Raw genomic sequence first — 19,522 nt, 5'->3', positions numbered from 1 at the left:
AGAAGGCTTTCCCTGCAAGCGAATCGAAGGACACAAGCAAAGAAAGTATAAACACACAATTTGATATTGCAAATATGAATGAAGTAAAGAAGGGTTCAAGATCTTAATTCGAAAGGACTAATTGACACAGTCGAGGAGAACAAGAACAGGGGCCCTGGATCACTGTAAAAGGAATTGTCGCCACAGTTACAACAAATCAATCTCAATTTCTCAAAGGAAAACTAGAACTAAACAAAACCCGAGTTTCTAAGGCGGCGGCTACTGAGTTTATATCAAAAGGGGTGAACTAGGGTTAGGGGCGACTAGGAAGGGGAGTGCCCACAACTTGGGCTTAAGGCCCGACACGATACAAGGCCAAGTTGGCCCAAAACTGGTGACGCAGCACCTTGTCGTGGTCACACAGAATGATCCATGAACCTTCTGGAGCTAGGACCAGAACCAAAAGAACGGTGGTGGCGTCCCCGTTCCAACGCATCAAAGAACGTCTCATTTCGATGTCGTATGAGGGAGATATGGCCGAAACCGTGCAGGGATGTCGGTTGAATCCGAAACGAACGCGACGACCGAGTTGGTGACGAATTGTAACTTGGGGAAGACCATGACTCGTGCGTGTGCAGCATGGCGATGTCCTCATCACACATGCAAGGCGTCGGAACATCTGGTGCTTCGACAAGTCTTTTTCTGCCTTCTCCGGGAATTGCTCCGACACCTGTAAAAATCATGCCGTCAGATCATTCGGTGCTTCCTGGAACCTATTTTTCCAGTTGTACCAATTGCTCCGAAATACCATCGGATGATCCGATGGTACTGATTTTTTCTATGTTAAATACCACCACTTGCTCACCAAAGATACTTCATTTGGATGCTCTAGAATTATTCCATCTCTGAATTTTCTCTATCATTTGGATCCTTCAATACCATAGAATAATCCTAGATACCATGGCTTGATCATTTGAATACCATAGCTTGGATATTTAAATATCATAATTTGGACCTTGCCATACTTTTGGTTTGCATACTTGGGACCTAGAAATCCTACAATGCACATGCTTGACAAAGCATTAGTCCTAATGAGTATGTTGTCACTCAATCAGCAAAATCACAAACTATGGTCTAAAGGGGCCATGTTCGCTACACTCAGGTTCTGTAATACAAAAAGCATTGCACGCTTTGAATAGTGCCCAAACATTTCAACTCGCTCGAACATGTTACGAATAGTACTTGTATTTAATATGGGGCTTGGCCAAATATATAGCCCAAATATATACAATGAACGATGGAAAAAATTTCACGCATAGCGAGTCCTTTTGTTTTTTCTTTTAGGGAAGAACCAGACAAGTCTCTTTATTTTTACAAGGGCGTGCATTTCTTTTGATTATCTTATTGGACGGACATATAGCATCGGCAACGACGGCCCAACTTAAAAGCAGGCCTCGTGGTGCTTTACCACTTAACTGGCCGAGAAGAGCCCAGTATGCAGGCAGGATGCTGAAAACAAACCTAAGCATATCTATGGAACCCAAATCACCGCCAGTCTGATGAATGTGCTGATTTTTTTTTCGATAAACGATTAAGCAAAAAAAGACCACTCCCTTCTCCTAAACATGACAATAAGATAACCGGTGGCAAATAGAACATTTGTAAAGCTCATAATAGGTAGTGTGGTCCACGCTCTCCGTTTAGGCATAAATAAATGGTACTTGGTAGAATATTTGGTTGCAGGACAAGCAATTTATAATAAGGCAGACGTATATGCTCTTAGTAATGGCACAAAGCCATCTATGAAGGAAATTGCTATACATACAACCCAGTCGTTGACCGAGTTACGGTCGTACACGTAAAGCAGCGTTGATCTAGGCATCCTATAGCCTGCTGCCTGCATGCTATAGGTATCCTAAACCTAAAGACCTTGAAACAGACAAGATTTCAGAATAAACATCCATGTACGAACCCTGGTTATATTTCCAGCCGCTACCACTGGAGATTTTCTTAACTTCTAAGCCCTATACTAGCAGGTTCTATAGCGTTTTCAGAGAGGAATTAGGCATAGGTGTCCTATTAACACAACCTGTGTTTGAAACAATGGCATGCACACCAAAAACTAATACGTAGTACAAGTGCCATCATCGAAATATAGAAAATGGGATCAGGAATTAATACCTGATATCTGTGTGCTGGCATATGACTAGATCGACACATTCTTTTTTGCGAAACTGCAACGCCCACAACAGGAACGCCAAATGAGCTCTTCCCACCAGTTTCTACTTTTTTCCAATTCTGAAAAACGTTACGTTCTACAACCTGACAAAATTTCACGGAGAATTGAATGATTACATACGTATTGCAGATGTAACGCCACAACAGAGCTTCTGCCAATAGAGCAACCAGAAGAAGAATGAAAAACAAGGATCTTCGCGCCATTTTACCTCCCCCCTTTTTTTCCCAAACTTTGAACAGAGCACATTCTGCAAACCAGACATATTTGCACATAGATGATCTACGCGTCATAGATACATCTTCTAGATCATTAAGATAACTTGGTGACGACAGTTTAAGAATTTAGCCTTTTGCTTTAAGGAATGGCTTTGTTTCTTCCCCTGCAAATCAGCTTTGCTCTTTTCCATTTGAGAACACAGAACATTCCCCAGAGCTAGCATGTGCCAGAAATGATAAAGCATTTTGCATTTAGCATCTTCCAGTTTGACGCTTTGCGGGGCGCGTGAATTTCAACATCTTGCATAGGTGTCCGTAAAGCACTGTCAATTGAATCTACTGACTCCTTATAGGCAACAAAACTTTTCCACTTGTTTTCACCTACTAGCTACTAATTTATTACCTCGTCACAAACCAACTAGAACACTTAGATCTGATGATGGATCGTGTCCTTGCTTGCTAGTCCAAAAGTGTAAGCTGACTGAGCAACGTCAGACTAAACCTTTACCACATGAATGGATCACCAAACAAGTAACTTCTCGCTGTACCATTAGGCTTGGAGCTTGGCTTGTGCCATGGTGCGAACCAGCCTCTAGCCCTCTACACTTATTTGCCTGTGCTTGGCCTATACTGTGGTAAGGTCTCGGCCCCACTGCTTTGCTCAACGAATTCATTTACAGCACGAGTTGCAGTCCACTGCCATGACCAGCCTGCTGCCTCTGCACCATCAAACCTTTTCGACTTCCTTGGGTGCCACTCACCGTGAAACTTGGCACCATCAAGGCAGTGAGAGGGAAACTCACTTAGTGGAAACCAAAAGGATGGGCATGGCAACCAAAAGTGGTGGTGAAAATTGCGTGCAATAGAAAGGCATTCGATACATAAAAAGGATACTAGATTATTGTGGGTGGTGTTCTGTGGTTAAGTGTTTTATTTTCTAGAAAGATGGTTGAGATATGCCGATCTGTTCAGGGCAGATTCGGCTGGGAGTTTATTGCAGAATAAACATTCATTTCAGTTTGTTTAGCGATGGTTTAGCCCATATGTTGCCACTTAATTTCTTTGAGAGGAGAGAAGACAAAAGTGAATTAATGAACCACCGCCATCAAACTCCATCTTGCATATTAGTAGCAAGTAAGCATGCAATGCAAGCAAATGTATGTGAATGGCAGAGATGGATATTAGAATACGGCAAAAACAAACATGCGCGAACTTGTAGATGGCTCCACTATTTATGGAAACATGAGCACTAACCTTTGCCTAATGAAGAGTTCACAATTTGAGGATCTCCTTTTCCCTCAAAAGAAGTGTTGCGATCAGAGCACTTTGCCACAGGGCCACTTTGTGAAGTAGTGGAGCGAGGCCTCGCCCACTTGAGCTTAGTTTATGCACCTGCCTGGCAGGAATAATCACCAGGAGTGGCAAGCTCGCGCGAGTGCAATGCTGTTTAGGGCATGTTCTTTTGCTGCCCATAGCTCAGCAGGGTGGTGATTCAGCGTGCCTCGCTTTTTACCTCAAGAGAAAAAGATACACCTGTAGGTGGTGCTGCGCAGCAGCTTTGAGAATACCCAAGCTCACTCCAGCTGCAAAAAGTAAAATTGAATACCGCGTTTCAACGCAAAATAAAATACATGTAAACAAAGGGATAATCGATGGGGCGAATTCACATTAATGTTATGTGCTTCTTTAGAAAAGGATGGGCAAAAGACGCAACCAAAAGAATTAGCATAATTAAGCTGCCATCTTTGACATGGTCGGTACATTCACCACCACACATTAAGTCTCAAGGTTTTCTGAAGAAAAAAAAATGAAGCTCACGTTTTAGTGAAGATTCTTTGGCACTCTACTAAGCATGTTCTTAATCAGTTCCGCGAATTTGAACACATATAAATGCATGGTTCCAATTTTGTGCCAAAAACATAAACATGTGATGAGATGGATCCTTAGTACTTAGACCTGGTTTGGATACCTCGTGCTAAAGTTTAGCACCTGTCATATCGGATACTAATTAGGAGTATTAAATATAGGCTAATTAAAAAAAACTAATTACACAGATGGAGTCTAATTCGCGAGACGAATCTATTAAGCCTAATTAGTCCATAATTTGATAATGTAGTGCTACAGTAACCATTTGCTAATGATGGATTAAGTAGGCTTAATAGATTCGTCTCGCGAATTAGCATAGGATTCCGCAATTAGTTTTATAATTAGCTCATGTTTAATCCTCCTAATTAGCATCCGAACATCCGATGTGACACTGCTAAAGTTTAGCACCCGTATCCAAACGCCCCATTAGTATGTCAATCAACTTAAAGTTTTGCAAGGTATGCATACACCGGAAAACTCAACATCCGTCTCGAGGCTCAGTACCGGCTGCATTTTAGCTCGGTACTAATGTGAGCATTAGTATCGGGCCTAACGGCTAGTCCCTGAGGAGTCCCCCGTGACCCCCTTTAGTAACGGGTAGAGGCTTCACCTGGTACAAAGGGTACCTCCCCTCACGCGTCAGCCCCCCTTCTCTCTCTCACCCCACGCTCACCCCCTCCCCACACGTACTTATCCGCTCGTCCCCCTCATCCGGCCTCTCACCCGCACCTCTCTCTCTTCTTCTCCCTAGCTGAATCCCCTCCCTCTCCCCAGCCGAATCCCCTAACTCTCTCCCCCACACGGATCGATCCCCTCGCCGCCCCTCCCGTCGCTGCCCCTCTCCTCCCCCCTCCGCTCGCCCTCACCTCTAACATGTGGTGAGGAGCGGTGGCGGGGCAAGAAGGGAGGGTGCAACGAGGCGGCGGCGTGTCGATAGAGCACCACTGAGCGGCGGCAAGCATGGCGGAGCAAGGAGCGTGTGGATCTTGGAGTAGCAGCCACCTCTCCCTTAGATCCAGCGGCGGCGGCGGCAACCAGCGAGTTGAAGAGCGGCAGCGGCGACAACCAGCGGCGGTGGCTGAGCAGCGTAAGTACGCCGCCTCCCTCCCCCCTCTCTCTAGTGTGGGCCTCAGGTGTTGTGCGGCCAGGGCTCCGGCGCTCGGGCGGATGGTGGAAGGGTGCGGCCGGGGCTCCGGCGCTCGGGCGGACAGCGGTGGGTGCGGCCGAGGCTCCGGTCGACATATTTCTTTTTTTATTTTTTTAATGCCCTTTAGTATCGGTTATTTGACCCGGTACGAAAGGCTCCCCTCTTTAGTACCGAAGTAGTAATATCGGTTGCACAACCGGTACTAAATGGGGGTTAGGAACCGTTACTGAAAATACTTTCCCCAGCAGTGATAGATGAATCTGTAAATACATTTCACCTCCATAAACAAAGTATGCAATGCATATGAAATTGTACGGACTATATACATTTCAAAGGTTCTCATCGGATATTTCAGGAACTTGTGCAGTCGATTTGAGTCAACTTGGGAGACTATAATATGGACCTAAAGAGCCTTTTCTTTTTCTGCCAAATGTGGATTCTAGCATATAATTAATTATTCGGCTTGAATTCCCATAAATCTTCTGCAGAGAATAAATATCTTTAAGATACATGTGTAATATATTGGATAATAAGGAACTTTTGTGCCGCAAGTGCCCCTATTCTATAATCCACACCTGAAGGAAAATGACCATGGGACTAGCAATCTAACATGTTAATCTGATAGCCACCGTACGTGATGATAGAGATGCTCCAACCTGAACTTTTTCAGAACTTCTGTTTGAAATGTGTAATATATGATCCGTCACACTCAGCTCAGAATATGGCTGGCCAGCCAGATAGATAAGGCTCGTCTCTTCACATCTATAAATAGACACACGAGGCCTGCTCTCTCAGCAACACACAAACACACACAAGAACCTGCACATCACCATCTAGGAAGCGCAAAACACACCTACTGACCATCGCAATTTTCAGCTCAGATTGAAGGTCTAGAGTCCTAGACATGTCAAGGGTGTTGGAGCCTCTCATTGTGGGGAAGGTGATTGGTGAGGTGCTGGATCATTTCAACCCCACCGTCAAGATGATGGTCACCTACAACTCCAACAAGCAGGTCTTCAATGGACACGAGTTCTTCCCCTCGGTGGTCGCCAACAAGCCGCGTGTTGAGGTCCAAGGGGGCGACCTCAGGTCCTTCTTCACATTGGTGCGCGGACTTAAGTCCCTAGATACATGCATGCTTATCTCTTAAATAGAAGGTAAAACATGTCCGTGTGCTAACTGCTGTGCTTCTTCAGGTTATGACTGACCCAGATGTGCCAGGACCTAGTGATCCATACCTGAGGGAGCACCTTCACTGGTAATTTAACCGATATATACAAGCTAGCCAGGCAAAATAAAGTAACTATAGTATTAGATTAAATAATGGTATCGCCTAGCTAGTAAAACTAAGAAGGCATCCATGCAACTTGGTAGTGTGTACCTTGATTAGGCCATGATTAGTGTTCAGCAAGGTTAGGGCACGCACATATTTTACACAGGCAAGCGTTAGGAGTAGCATGCATGATCTCAATTTCTAGGCCATTATTTACATATAGAATAATATATGTAGCTAATCAGGTGTTTTCTTTATTGGACCACACCTTGGCAGGATTGTTACTGATATTCCTGGGACTACCGATGCTTCTTTTGGTAAGTCTTTTTCTTGTACATGTTGCTTTTGTTCTTGCTAGTTTTGAAGGGAGTGGGTACCTAGAGTACAGAGACGCAGGGCCAAATAAATGGCTAAAAAGGGTCGATGTCTACAGATTAATCAGCAGTTGCTTGTCTTCTCTTTACTCCTCTCTCTATTTGTTCTGCTTCTGAAGCTTGCCATGCATACATGCAGGGAGGGAGCTAGTGAGCTACGAGAACCCAAGGCCAAACATTGGCATCCACAGGTTCATATTCGTGCTGTTCCGGCAGAGCCGCCGGCAGGCAGTGAGCCCGCCGTCGTCGAGGGACCGCTTCAGCACCCGCCAATTCGCGGAGGAGAACGACCTCGGTCTCCCCGTCGCCGCCGTCTACTTCAACGCGCAGCGCGAGACCGCCGCCCGCCGGCGCTAGCCGCTGACCAAAACTAAAGCTGAACGTACGAAGCCAGACCAACCAACGACCCTACGTACCTGATCTTGCATGGACAGACGAACCTACCATTATTAATCAGTGAAATTAGCTGGCCAGGCTTTTTTTCTTCCTTTTTCTCTTAATGCATGTTTGTTCAAATAAGAAAGGGTAGCTAATTAGCTGCTTGCTTGTGACAGCATGAGCTAGCAGCTACAACCTACTACCAGTACTTGCTGCACATTCTAGTTGATTTGTGAAGGTGACAATATGATTGGGAGGGTTGCAATGTTGACTGGGAACAGTGTGAGAGCTCAAGCAATGGCTATGTAGGAGTACGTGTCGAGTGGTGGAGGGGGAGGGAAGAAAATTAAAGCAACGGCCATGACTCTTGTATTCCCTTGGCCTACTATTCTGTCATATGGCTCCTCACTGGTGCTTGCAGTGTACTTTGTTTGATCCTGTCACTACAGTTTGCTGCTTGTTTTTGTAATGCCATCGTGTTTACTTTTTCCTATGCTCTTTATCTCACTTTTCAGTGACAAGACGTGAACATATATATATACATCTGTTTATAAATACACCTTGGTGTTGCCCTCACCGGCCATATCGCTAATCCTATCAACAGCTGGGGGTGCAATATATGGAGCTGAAAACAAGAAGGCAGCATCTATTCTAGACCTCCTTTTTTACATCATTTCAGTCGTTTTATATACACGATCTTGCAGTGCTACATCAGTAGCATGTATACCTATAATGCCGTCCGGCCATTAGGATCACAAGCGCATTTTTCTGAATATGTCTATGAACAAATATTCGTTTCAAGATATTAGCTCAGAAGCCGGCAGTTTGGCTTTGGCATATGTTAGACTCGATATGGGTCACGTCAATGACTCTTTTCAGTTGTTCTTTTAAAGAAAAGCGAGAAAATAATTCATATTAATTAGATGACCTTTTTTCACATATGAATAAAAGCAATTCATAGGCTACAGTATGAACTGTATGGCAAGCTCAAGCAACTACTGCACTCTTCTTTCAGAATTTAGAAGTGCTTAGTTATCAATTGATGGTAGCAACCGGGGCCAGTAATACGAGCTGTTTACTACTCCTGTGTTTCAATTTGTAGGTCGTTCTTGCGGGGAAAAAAAATTGTAGATCGTTTTGATTTTTCTAGATTTATATATGTTTGTATGCATCTAGATATACACTATATTTAGGTGCATACAAATATCTATGAATCTAAAAAATTAAATCGACCTATAATTTGGGACGGAGGGAGTAGAAGGAAGAAAGATATTAGCAACCGAGCCAGCCCTGCGAGTTGGTCACTCCCTCAATGGATTGAGATTGGCCACTGGGTTGAGATTGACACCCGTGCCAACTCAGGTGGACAGGAAGGCTACACACCCTTCCCACCACTAGTCTATTGTTCTGTTCCAAAAAATCTTTTAAAAAACTGTGGCACGCAAGATCTAATGCAGCGATAGATCAAAATAGGTACGGGTACTACAGTCACACTCAAAATTCAGAATATCAGTAAAGTACACTAAGCCATGCGTCAAATCCCAAGTACAAAATGCGTGTTGCAGTAATACCGTACCTGAGCCCGGTCTCTTCATTGCCGGTAATCAGTGTCTATAAAATTCAGTCAAATCCTCTTCGTATGGTGATAGGCTGATAGATGAGAAGCCGTTCCAGTGCCAGGGCATCACAGAGTAAAAGTGAAGCAAGCATGGCCTAGAAAGGGTAATCCAATCGTTAAACGCAGAGCTACAGCTACTGTAACACAAGCAGTAAATGAGCTTAAAAAAAAGGAAGAAGAAAAAATGGTCAAGCTGGAGGCAGGCGACGTATCAGAGCACTCACCTTCCTCCAGGAGGGCGTGTGTACCGGAAAGTACAGAGCATTGCAGGCGAGGAAGCGTGCACAGAGCGACGATGGGAGCCAAGTTGGCCGCCAAACAAACATGGCGGGACAAATGGGACGGATTTGATAGCGTAAGTTGGTCCTTGCACAGGGCATCCCTCAGACGCGAAACCCGGTAGCCTGCCGACGTGTCGACGCCGGGGGGCGTCTCGGCGGCCTCCCCCCATCATCTCATCGGCCGGCCCTCGATCGAGGAGGGAGGGCATCGGGGGCACGCCACATGCAGATCCATGAATTATCTACACGGATCAGTGTGTACGAGGTGGATGCGATCCGCCTGCTCCCCTTTTGTGTTTCTCTGTGTTCTTAAGTTAGGTAGGCCAGGAACCCGTTGTCAATTGCAGCTGCAGACGTCTTGGACTCCCTCCCGGTGCATGCGTGCGTCCGTCTCCGATGCATGAACGGGAGCTCAAAGTTATCTCCCAGCCACTCCAGTGGATAAGGTTCCGGCACTGCAAAGGAACTCTGCTCTCAGAGTCCGAGCTGAATCAGCTTGATGTATTCCTGTTGCCCAAGCACAGGCCTTCTACTCAGTGACTCAGTCGACAGTGCCGACCGTCAGATGCTGACATGGTAGCCAAGTAATCAGCCATGCATCATCCTAGAATATGCCATGCACGCTGCTCCAGTTAACACTTTTGTCTGCACAGGAGGAGGGGTAGGTGGGGAACAGCTGTCGGCACAGGAAGCAGCAGTACGAGCTTGGAGATGATCATATGTGTGTACAAGCCCATGTGTCAATTGTACCAAGTTGCCCTGCGGAGGAAGTACCAGCACCGGAGCCTTTTTTCTCCTCCAACAGGGCCTGGAGCAGAGCGGCACATAGATGTCGGCTCCCCGGCGCGTGCCCCACGGATCCGTCCGTGTCCACCGCACCAGCGCACTCGTCCCGTCCACGACCCGTGTCCCTCATGGTACGTACGCCAGGTGAACAATCAGGACACCGCACAGCTTGTCAAAAGCAGCAGCGGCTTAAGCCTTTTGCCCGACGAAAGAGAGGGGGCACTGCCGCACTGGAGCCAATGTAGCTTGATGGTGTGTAGGACCAGAAAAACAGGGACATGGAAACTGTCCATCAAGATTGCCGGTTTCAATTTCAATTGGTCCCGAGCTTGTACAGGGGGCAGCGTTATGCTATGATCACCGCACGCATAGAAGACTGCACTCTGAAATGAAATGCTGTTTGATGAACTGAAGAAGATAGTGATAGTGAATAGCAGGTTAGATGCAACGTAAGCGTGAGTCTGCAAGAGAGAGTACCAGCCCGTTGTAATCTGCTCGAGTCACCTTCTAAGCACAACAGCATTACCGTTCTACAGGCCAGCCGTAGTTGTCATGGCTCCCAGATTCCAATAAAACCGCATTAATCAGCATTGTCTATGCAATGCCAGCAATAACAGTCTGGAAGGTTATTAACATCTACAAAAAGAAAACGTTAGCATGGTGGAGTGAGCATCAAAGGCCACTCGGAGGGTGATGAGAAAAATAGAAATTAGTAAGGTCGGTTTTCATAAGGATGCGATGAAATTGAAACGCATGCCTCCACAAAATCAACTTTGCAGTTAGCAATTCTTCCTGTATTGAACTTCCTGGAGGACAAGTACAATCAACGTTTTCATTTGTAATTCAACTATCCAAAATCGCGGACGTCCATAGAAAGATTATTGCTAACTGCCCAAGGTGAGAAGCAAAAATGCTCTAATAAAGACGTTCCTCAGTAATATCATCATGACTTTCGAAATCATGTGCGAGAAATCTGAAGATCATGGAGGCAAGAATAATGTCATTCCTTCAGGCAAGAAAGCATTTCTGTGTAAAATAATCTCAATATGACTGCGTCCAATCCAAATGACTGAATATGTAACGTCATTTTGCATTGGTGTCACTTGATAAACATCGAATTTCTGATTAATTCTCTGTTTTACATGCCAAAATTGAATTCTGAAGTTACTTTGCATTAGCAAACTGTTGATCCCTCTGGCGCCACCAATTTACTATGATAGAATCGATAATGATCTGCAGAGTGTTTTGGACATCAGAAATGACTCCTAAGAGAATGCAAGTGAAAAAAAAGCAATACTGTGTTTGCAATTCGAACCTGGTTAATGTGTGCAGCAATACAAGGGATGACCAGAAATGCGGATTCCCCCAGGGCTCCTCCAAGCTGATCAACCACAGCAATCAACACTGGCAGTGTTTTCTACAGGAGAAAGCCGGTTAAAATATTTTGATGTCACAAGAACAGAATAATCTCATCTTTAGCTATTGGTGTTTTGGAATAACTTCATTTCAAACGTGTTCACTCCAAGCAGGTTTTCCAAGATGCTTCTAATCCAGTTACAGCTATATGCCAATAGACATTATTGCCATAACTGGCCCAGTAATGGACAGAAGCACGCAGCAAAATTTACAGGAAACATGTCAACTACCCAACTAGGCCAGTTTCTGTCAACACTAGCTCGTCCACATAGCAAGTAATTTTCCTGTTCCTCTTTTTTCATATAGGCATATTTCCGATTTGTTTCAAATAGCATGCAATTGTGTGCTCATTGTAACAAAATATGAAATCATGTGTTTATTTGCAATAAAAGTGTGACACTAATCAGTTATTAATCATCAATACCTCACCCCTACTTTTTCCCCTTCAAAAAGCAACATAGACAAGCCCAGCTGACAAAAGCCTACCCACCCACACTTGCCAAGGGCTTGCTGCTTGATCATGCTATGTCTTGCCCATTAAGTTAGGAATTTTAGAGTTTGGATAAGTTAAGAAACAAAAGGTAGTTTTAATAGTCTGGATTCTGTGTGAAGTTCAATTTGTTAGAAGGCCCCTCTAGACCACCCACTTTACACCACAACACTGCAATCTAGGGCATGATAATAACAGTTGCCATTTGCCAACACTTTGGTCCGCAAACATCCCAGACAGGCAACCATATGGTCACCAGCAGGAGTTTGATTAGTTTCATTTACAGGCTTTCTGTTTCTTTTAGTAATGATAAAGACTGACCTGACTGGCCACCAAAATGACAGCTCGTGCGTACTCTTTTTTAGCAAAGACTGGCTCCCCTTTCTGTTCAAGACGTGACAAGATCTGCAACATCGCGGCATTGAAAGCCAACAGAGCGAAATGTAGAAGCCTGTGACAAGAAATGTGCTCCTGTTAGATGTTGAGGTATAGCTGAAGTGACAGCAAAAGTAAGCAGCAGTTTATATTGGAGGTAAGAAAAAGAAGGCTATGCAGTACCATCGACAAGCAAGAAAAGGTAAATAAAAAAACTTCAGTTAAAAACCACTGAAGCATGAAGCAGGGTAATCTCCATGTATTCATTTCTTTTTTTGTTTGGCGGGGGACTGAGAGTATTGACTCAACTTGATTTTTAGTTACTTAGGCTTTGTTTGAATAAAACCCACTCCCCCTCAATAAATATGGATTGGAGTGGAAAATAAACCAATTTCACTGCCAATCCCTCCTAATATGTATGGATTACAGGGGATTATAAAGTATCCAAACAAAGCCCTGTATGGCTCTGGAATCTGAGTAGCAAGTGTCACAATCTAGTGTGAAACCCAAAACAACACAGCAACGACAGAATAAAGTTATATGTACCACTACTTTAATATGACACTGACTAAGAATACGTGGTTTGATATATCAAACTCCCAGCTGGATCAGCAACTTTGCAAGCGTGCCTATCAGTAAAGGTGAACACATTGTCAAAACAAACTTTGGCTATAATTTGAAATCAGCAATATTTGTGTATTGATACATCATACTGAATGTCAGGTGAAAGTTGATTCCCTAAGCAAATTTAGAACTTATATTTATATTCAGACAGGGTCTCGTGTGAAGTTGTAATAACAATAATAATTTGATACATAATTACGAAGCATAGCAGTTCAACTGTTCAAGCACAACACTTGTGATGTAAAACTTCAAGGTGAACCATAGCAAAAGCATAACTATTGATCAACAAGAAAAATAAGGATTTAAGCTCCATCGTCCCTCAAGCATTTGATCCCGTATCCACATAGATTTACAAACATTTCCATTATGACGAGATCAGATGGTAAACGTACACTCCAATAGTAATAGCGGCAGCTAAAGCTTTTACTTGAACAGATAAGATTAGTGATCTTGATCTACTTACTTGAATCCATGGGACCTGTCAATTGTCAAATGAAATATTTTAGAACTGAACTCCAAAGATCACAGATGTGAAACTAAAAGAGCAACATAAACTAAAGAGGAACTCCAGAAATCTTTGTCCCATGTAACACTAAAACATTCTCAGTTTCTCTATTTGAAATTGAAAGTTTGTTCTTATCATTTTATTGTTATATGATGGGATCAACACGGAGCCCAAATAGGAATAAATTTGAATTACCCCTTCAAGTATCGAGGTTCATCTACTTAGGGATCAACACCCTAAGATTTTCAATACCGTTTAAATAACCCCGCAGACTGGTTTTGTAGATGGTTTCGTCAACATGGCCAATTACATGCCCAGTGATGTGGTTACAATTCGTCATGTCAGACAGCCTCTCTTCTTCTCTCCCTGACACTTTGGCACCATCTGTCATATCTTTCTTCATTCTTCATTTCACACTCAGTCAAGTGCTGCTGCTGACACCATGTTGCCGGTGAGGCCATCAGCCATACATGGATCAGGCAACACTACACAGGCTGCAGGTTGTCAGGTGCGTGTGAACCAAGGCACCAAGCAGCTCCTCTTTCGGTCAGCAAGCAGGGGATAGCGGCCGTGGCAGGCCATGCACTCACTGTCGATGCAGCTTATGCAAGCAGCGGGATGAGGACGCATAGATCAGGCAGCAGCACCGGGAACAGATCTAGTGCATGGCGAGGGATGTGTGCCGATATGCCTGCTTGTCATCGCTGCACTTAGCTGCGTCCAGGAGATCATAGACAAAGTGATGAACTGAGCTTGCTCATGTCCTGAGGAACACGATGGGAATCAGAAGAGAAAACTGTTTTTGGCCGACCGCTGAGCATTATCCAAACAATCCCTCTCTCTCCCCTACCTTTTGCTCCTGTGGCGGCAGCAGTATTTTCCCCTATTCAATTCTGCAGCAGTGCAGCATGCATGTTGGTCTGCAGCATGTATTGCGAGACTACAGAATGGCCTAATGGTATCCATTTTCTTGATGGATAATCCTTTGATACTCTTAATCAAGGATTTAAAGATGTGTGATTTCGGCAGTGGTGGTTTGGCTGTTGTTTTTTTGGGAGAGAGAGGAGGGGTTACAGGACATTAGCCAGAGCTGCGGAGCTGGTGAGCATGGCAACTAGGTGAGGTGCACGGCGGAGGACACACAAGCACTCATGTTCTGTTGCTGTCGCTTGGGAGGAACGGAGATGCTTGAAAGAGGGTGAGACATATGACATGTAGGCCCAGAGTGTAATAGAGATGGAGTGAGAGGGATCAACCTGATATGCTGAGTCACAGCCATGTCAGCACCCATGTGACTCGCCACGTAAACAAAACCGATTGCAAACCACCTCGAGGGGCTATTTAGACTGTTTTAAATATTTTGAGGGGTGCCATACCTGGTTTCATATATCAGGGAGGTAGGTAGACAAACCTGATACTTGAGGGGGTGAAATAGACTCATTCACACAAATACTCGCTGTGCTCGACTTCATGCAGGATAGGTCTAGGCATGCATAGCAATTCAGATGCCCTCTGTCCCTGCTTTGCCCAAAAGGATTGGCTGGCTTGGAACCACTACATATGGACCCAACAGCATGACATGCTGAAGGACTAATCAAGGGATCCAGATCTTACTGATACATCCAAAAGGAAATAGTTTTCACTCATTATGAATTAGCCTGACTACAACCAACATTTTCTACTGAAGCAGCATAATGAATGCAGCACCTGAATCAACCAATGCATATATCAACATTTTTTTTTTCTGTAAGTTCAAAGTTACTATTACTACAAGCAGTGTTTTACCTATTTGTACAGGACAGAGCAGCTCAATAAGATAATCAAATGTACTTGCCAAATATTTAAGAATTTGATACATACTAGGCTGAGAAGAACAGCACTTGCAACAGAAAAGCCTTGTTTATTTCTATCAACAAAATCAGCAATACCTACATAAAGGGATACAAAAATTAAAATTGTGAATTAACATTCATAACCTGGAGTGACTGTCAAATAAAGGAAGATATTAAAGTCTGCACACCTTTTACGGTTTCTCGAGCAACCTGACAAAGAACAAACCATCATAAGTGTCTCCAGGATGCTCCAGTTATTTTAGGCTTGCACTATAGTATTAACAAAAACATAGGAAGACATGGTAAATTTAATCATTTCTCGTTTGCAAAACAGAGAGGAAAGTAAAAAAGAAACCCATGATAAAGAACCTAAAATACAGAGTTAAAATCTAAAAGGCCAGTTCGAATCTGAAAGGCCGTTCTGGTTATGCTTTGCATATTCAAGTCAGATGACTCATGATTGATACACATTCTACTAAAAGAAGATGCAGACCTCATAAAAAATGTGCTCCTAAACTTATACCAAACAAATCCTGTTTACCAGATAATTCATCATGAAAGGAAGTTACATGAGACTCAGAATGAGCCCTGTCGGTTTTCACTTGAAAATATTAAACTGAAAGGAGGTCTAAATATTAATGGGTGCAATCCTATCGTATTGATATGAATCAGTTAGGTATGTGTGGAGTACAAAGATATAAATAACCACATACCTTGCCTATAATCAGAGGGATTAGAAGGCGGGTGACCAGACTTCTGAATAGTTGCTCAGTAGGCAAAGACAACCCAGCTCCAGCGCCAATGAACTTTGCTAGAGAAAGAGGTACCTAATTCCATGATCATGAAGAAGAATCACCAGATTGCACATAATAGGAACAGTTTTCGCCTTTCAAAAAGTTACTGTACATACTACATAGAAATATAGGTGGCTCATTATCTTAGGCATTTAATCTTGGTCGTGGATTCAGGGTTGACTTATTAACATTATTTGACTACCGCAGAAATGAGGAGGGCTAATGATACTAACCAGTCTAAACTCAGATGAATACAACTAAGCACCAGGAACAGTCCATCCCAAGATTAACTGAAGAGGTTCATTGCATTTTCTAATGTGCATTTTAGTTTACCAGTTTGTTCACACATTTTAAGACTGGTAGATTATATTAGTAACTATCATAGTATCATGTCCATTTATATTCACTTTACATGCATATAAAAGAAGTAAAGAACCACACAATTTCTATCACATTCCGCTAAGAAAAGTAATATCTTGATATGTATCCATCTGCATTTTACATTCAGTGACTTTGGAAGAAACCAAGCTAAGCTTGTATTTCGTATAAGGTTGGTTAGCCCAATCACTCATGCCATTTGACCATCAAGAAAAAATTATAGGAAAACTTTTCTTACAGTGATAATGCCAAGTAAATTGGATACAACTGTCATTGCAAGAGCAAGTGCAGAGTTACCGCCAACAATCTGCGCAGTACTAAAAAAAAATTATTAGATTGTAATGCTAGTCCAGCTATATGAGAAGTATGTGCAGTATTAGATGTTAGTAGATAAATGTAAACAAGTAGTACCTGTGTTAGTGTGACTCCACTTGATAATGTTGTTGGCATGCAGCAAAACATAGCTAACCCTGCAAGATGCATTGTTATTGTTAATTAGTTAAAATTAAACATACCTAGCAAAAAAATTGTTAATTTCAAACATACAAGCTGTAAGGAGCACAAAGGATGTAAATACATGAGAACAGAAAATCCATTAAGAAAATTAGACATGTACTTGAACCTATTTACCGGTGATAAATTCACGAGGTAAGAGCTGAACTTGCATAATAAACTGAGCAAGAAATGGTGTAATCAGCAAAATAGAGCCCTGCAATTATATACAATAACAGAAGAAATTAGCAAACTTATTGAGGGTGCTCGAATGCCCAATAGAAGTATGGGATCTGGCATCTCGAACAACAATCAATGGCATGAAATTCATATGGAACTATATCTTGGTTCCTAATGTTGGGGGGTAAGAACCCTTTTTTAAACATATTTACAGTTTTGTTGCCACATAATAATATTAGAACCCATTTGACGGTGCTACTCTAAGTGTTGCTGGAGTGTTGCTGTTGGTTACTGAGGAACTGCAGCGGTGGTGTATGGCTGGGGCTCAGGGTCTTCCCTTCCTGACTGTTCTAGTGCCAATGGGAGGTTAGATGTCTAGGTTGAGGACGTTTCTTTGATATATAATCACGGGCGTGAATATAATTTAGTAAACTCTTGGTATGTGGGGGATGTGTTTGTAAGGGTATCTAGCCATTTCTTTCTTCTTATTATTACAAAGATATGCAGCTAGAACATATATAAACATGAGATCAACTCCGACAAACACAGAATAAACATGAGATCAACTCCGACAAACACAGAATAAACATGAGATCATACTATTCCATATAGTCCAGCAGGCCAAGCTTCTAATGCTGCACCAAGCTCCTCGGTTCGCAGGGTCAGTCCTATATAACCAAGAGGAAGCTATTAACATACAGAACTATTAGCAGTTTAGCACAAGGATTCACACAAATAGGTTAAGAAACAGAACCTGAGATCAAGAATATCCCAAAGGTGCTGTACTTCGACAGGGAGCATTTGTGAGCAAGGCATCCAAGAGTAGGATTTAGGAGACCCAATATGACCCCAGCAACGAGAGCTTAGCAATGAGAAAGACACAAATCAGACCACGTAAGCTCAAGAGCAGAGACATTAGCATGCTTTTGTCACCTATACAGCAACATCATGCAACCGAATTATAGAAAAAATCCATATACAGCCACTTTATTATGTTTAAACAGCAGAATGTACTCGATTTACTCCAAAACTTTCTGCATTTGATTAACAAACCTGTGTATCGCTCGTGCTCTATGTTTCTATTTTGTAGTAAAATTTCAGGATGATATGCTCGCAAAGCTATTTGCGAATTGCGAGTTGGAGTTAGTTAATTGTATTGACTTATTGTCAATTGTACCTAAATTGAGTCGTGAAGTACTGGAGTCTCAAAACTGGACACCTAAGACAGGCATCTCATTGTATACACATACGCAAAGCGCAGTCCAAAACTGCCCATCGTTAAGCAACAGCTGGGATCGCGAAGAAGCGAGAACTCACCAAGGGGGAGGAAGTTGCTACGCGCGAAGCCGAGCAGCACGGCCCCCAGCGCGGGAGGCGGCACCGCGCCTTTGCCTCCATCGCCACCAACCTGCGAAGAAAGTAGGCATTTACAACCCAATCGAAGCATGGCCCCGAGGAGTAGCAGAGAACCCGAGGCGCGGGGGGTTTCGGTTTGGGTTACCTGCGAGGCTCCAAAGGCTGCGGCGCGCACAGGCCGCAGGCGGAGGGGCGGCGTAGAAGGCCGAGCCGAGGCGACGGTGGCGGAGAGGAAGGCGTGGGGTGTTAGGCGCCGGCCGAGGACCCCGACACGGGAGGTGAGGATGGGTGGCCGGAGCAGGGAGGGATGGTGGGTTATCATCGCGGAGGCGGAGGGAGAAGCCGGCGCGCGTGGGGATGGTTGGTTATCATCGCGGAGGGACGGTGGGTTATCATCGCGGATCGGGATTGAAGGGGCTCTGAGCCTCCGTCCAACGGCTTGATCCAGGGAGTAACAAGTGTGGTGTGTGGCCGAATTCAAACCCCAAGAATTTTAGGAAATCGACGTGTTTGGAAAAATTCTCTCCTCCCCAAGAAAATGACATTTTGCGCAATGGATAGTTCAAAGGACGTTTGATACCAGGGCTAAACTTTAGTCCTGTTACCTCGGATATTCGGATACTAATTAGAAGAATTAAATATAGGCTAATTACAAAACTAATAGCAGAATCCTAGGCTAAATCACGAGACGAATCTATTAAGCCTATACTCCTAATTAGTGTTCAAACATCCGATGTGACAAGAGCTAAAGTTTAACCCCCGTCTCCCAAACATCCTCTAAACAACATTTTAAGTAATGGGTATTCTAAACAGCATAATTGACAAAGCCTTTCACATTTACTTTGTGACTCCATGTGAGAGAGGTTGTAGATTTTATTTTGAGGATAAATCCCGATGAGATGTCCAAGTTTCGATTGGTGGGAA

At 43.6% G+C, this 19,522-nt stretch overlaps 2 protein-coding genes and 1 long non-coding RNA gene across 4 annotated transcripts; 1 reads left to right on the top strand and 2 right to left on the bottom strand.

Annotated features, from left to right (window-relative positions):
• Positions 1 to 243: 243 nt before the first annotated feature.
• Positions 244 to 10,241, bottom strand: LOC111256818. The gene is made up of 5 exons (XR_002677099.1): positions 9,314 to 10,241; positions 9,048 to 9,184; positions 3,688 to 4,016; positions 2,161 to 2,301; positions 244 to 709 (listed from the first exon to the last, which is right to left on the bottom strand). It is a non-coding gene; the product is annotated as an uncharacterized LOC111256818 (long non-coding RNA).
• Positions 6,211 to 7,964, top strand: LOC101778560 (protein SELF-PRUNING). The gene is made up of 4 exons (XM_004952582.2): positions 6,211 to 6,551; positions 6,643 to 6,704; positions 6,996 to 7,036; positions 7,233 to 7,964. Exons 1-4 carry the CDS (start codon positions 6,351 to 6,353, stop codon positions 7,448 to 7,450), a joined length of 522 nt encoding a protein of 173 aa, XP_004952639.1. The 5' UTR covers positions 6,211 to 6,350; the 3' UTR covers positions 7,451 to 7,964.
• An 898-nt stretch (positions 10,242 to 11,139) lies between the features above and the next one.
• LOC101778160 (probable sodium/metabolite cotransporter BASS4, chloroplastic) lies at positions 11,140 to 19,008 on the bottom strand. 2 transcript variants are annotated; one of them, XR_001164862.3, is made up of 14 exons: positions 18,744 to 19,008; positions 18,560 to 18,650; positions 17,997 to 18,104; positions 17,843 to 17,910; positions 17,201 to 17,279; positions 16,982 to 17,040; positions 16,809 to 16,877; positions 16,112 to 16,225; positions 15,587 to 15,608; positions 15,427 to 15,494; positions 13,525 to 13,539; positions 12,384 to 12,513; positions 11,472 to 11,573; positions 11,140 to 11,389 (listed from the first exon to the last, which is right to left on the bottom strand). XR_001164862.3 is itself a non-coding variant. In XM_004952581.3 (14 exons), the coding sequence occupies exons 1-14, from the start codon at positions 18,918 to 18,920 to the stop codon at positions 11,321 to 11,323; spliced, it is 1,242 nt and encodes a 413-aa protein (XP_004952638.1). In that variant the 5' UTR covers positions 18,921 to 19,004; the 3' UTR covers positions 11,140 to 11,320. The 2 variants fall into 2 exon arrangements, 1 of the variants encoding a protein (XP_004952638.1); XM_004952581.3 differs by having other exon boundaries at positions 13,454 to 13,539; positions 18,744 to 19,004.
• Positions 19,009 to 19,522: the final 514 nt, after the last annotated feature.

The sequence above is a fragment of the Setaria italica genome, chromosome I, assembly GCF_000263155.2.
Source record: "Setaria italica strain Yugu1 chromosome I, Setaria_italica_v2.0, whole genome shotgun sequence".
Lineage (NCBI taxonomy): Eukaryota > Viridiplantae > Streptophyta > Magnoliopsida > Poales > Poaceae > Setaria > Setaria italica.
The sequence above is the reverse complement of the archived record's forward strand: the minus strand, read 5'-3'. Positions and strand labels throughout refer to the sequence as shown.

Excerpts from the sequence above, each read along its gene's own strand:
- LOC101778560 (XM_004952582.2), top strand. The coding sequence starts at position 6,351 with ATGTCAAGGGTGTTGGAGCCTCTCATTGTGGGGAAGGTGATTGGTGAG. Across the intron at positions 6,552-6,642 it reads TCAGGTCCTTCTTCACATTG|GTTATGACTGACCCAGATGT; the intron begins GTGCGCGGACTT and ends GTGCTTCTTCAG. Across the intron at positions 7,037-7,232 it reads GACTACCGATGCTTCTTTTG|GGAGGGAGCTAGTGAGCTAC; the intron begins GTAAGTCTTTTT and ends GCATACATGCAG.
- LOC101778160 (XM_004952581.3), bottom strand. The coding sequence starts at position 18,920 with ATGATAACCCACCATCCCTCCCTGCTCCGGCCACCCATCCTCACCTCC. Across the intron at positions 16,226-16,808 it reads ATTTACTTGGCATTATCACT|GTACCTCTTTCTCTAGCAAA; the intron begins GTAAGAAAAGTT and ends TCATGGAATTAG. Across the intron at positions 15,495-15,586 it reads TGCTCGAGAAACCGTAAAAG|GTATTGCTGATTTTGTTGAT; the intron begins GTGTGCAGACTT and ends CCCTTTATGTAG.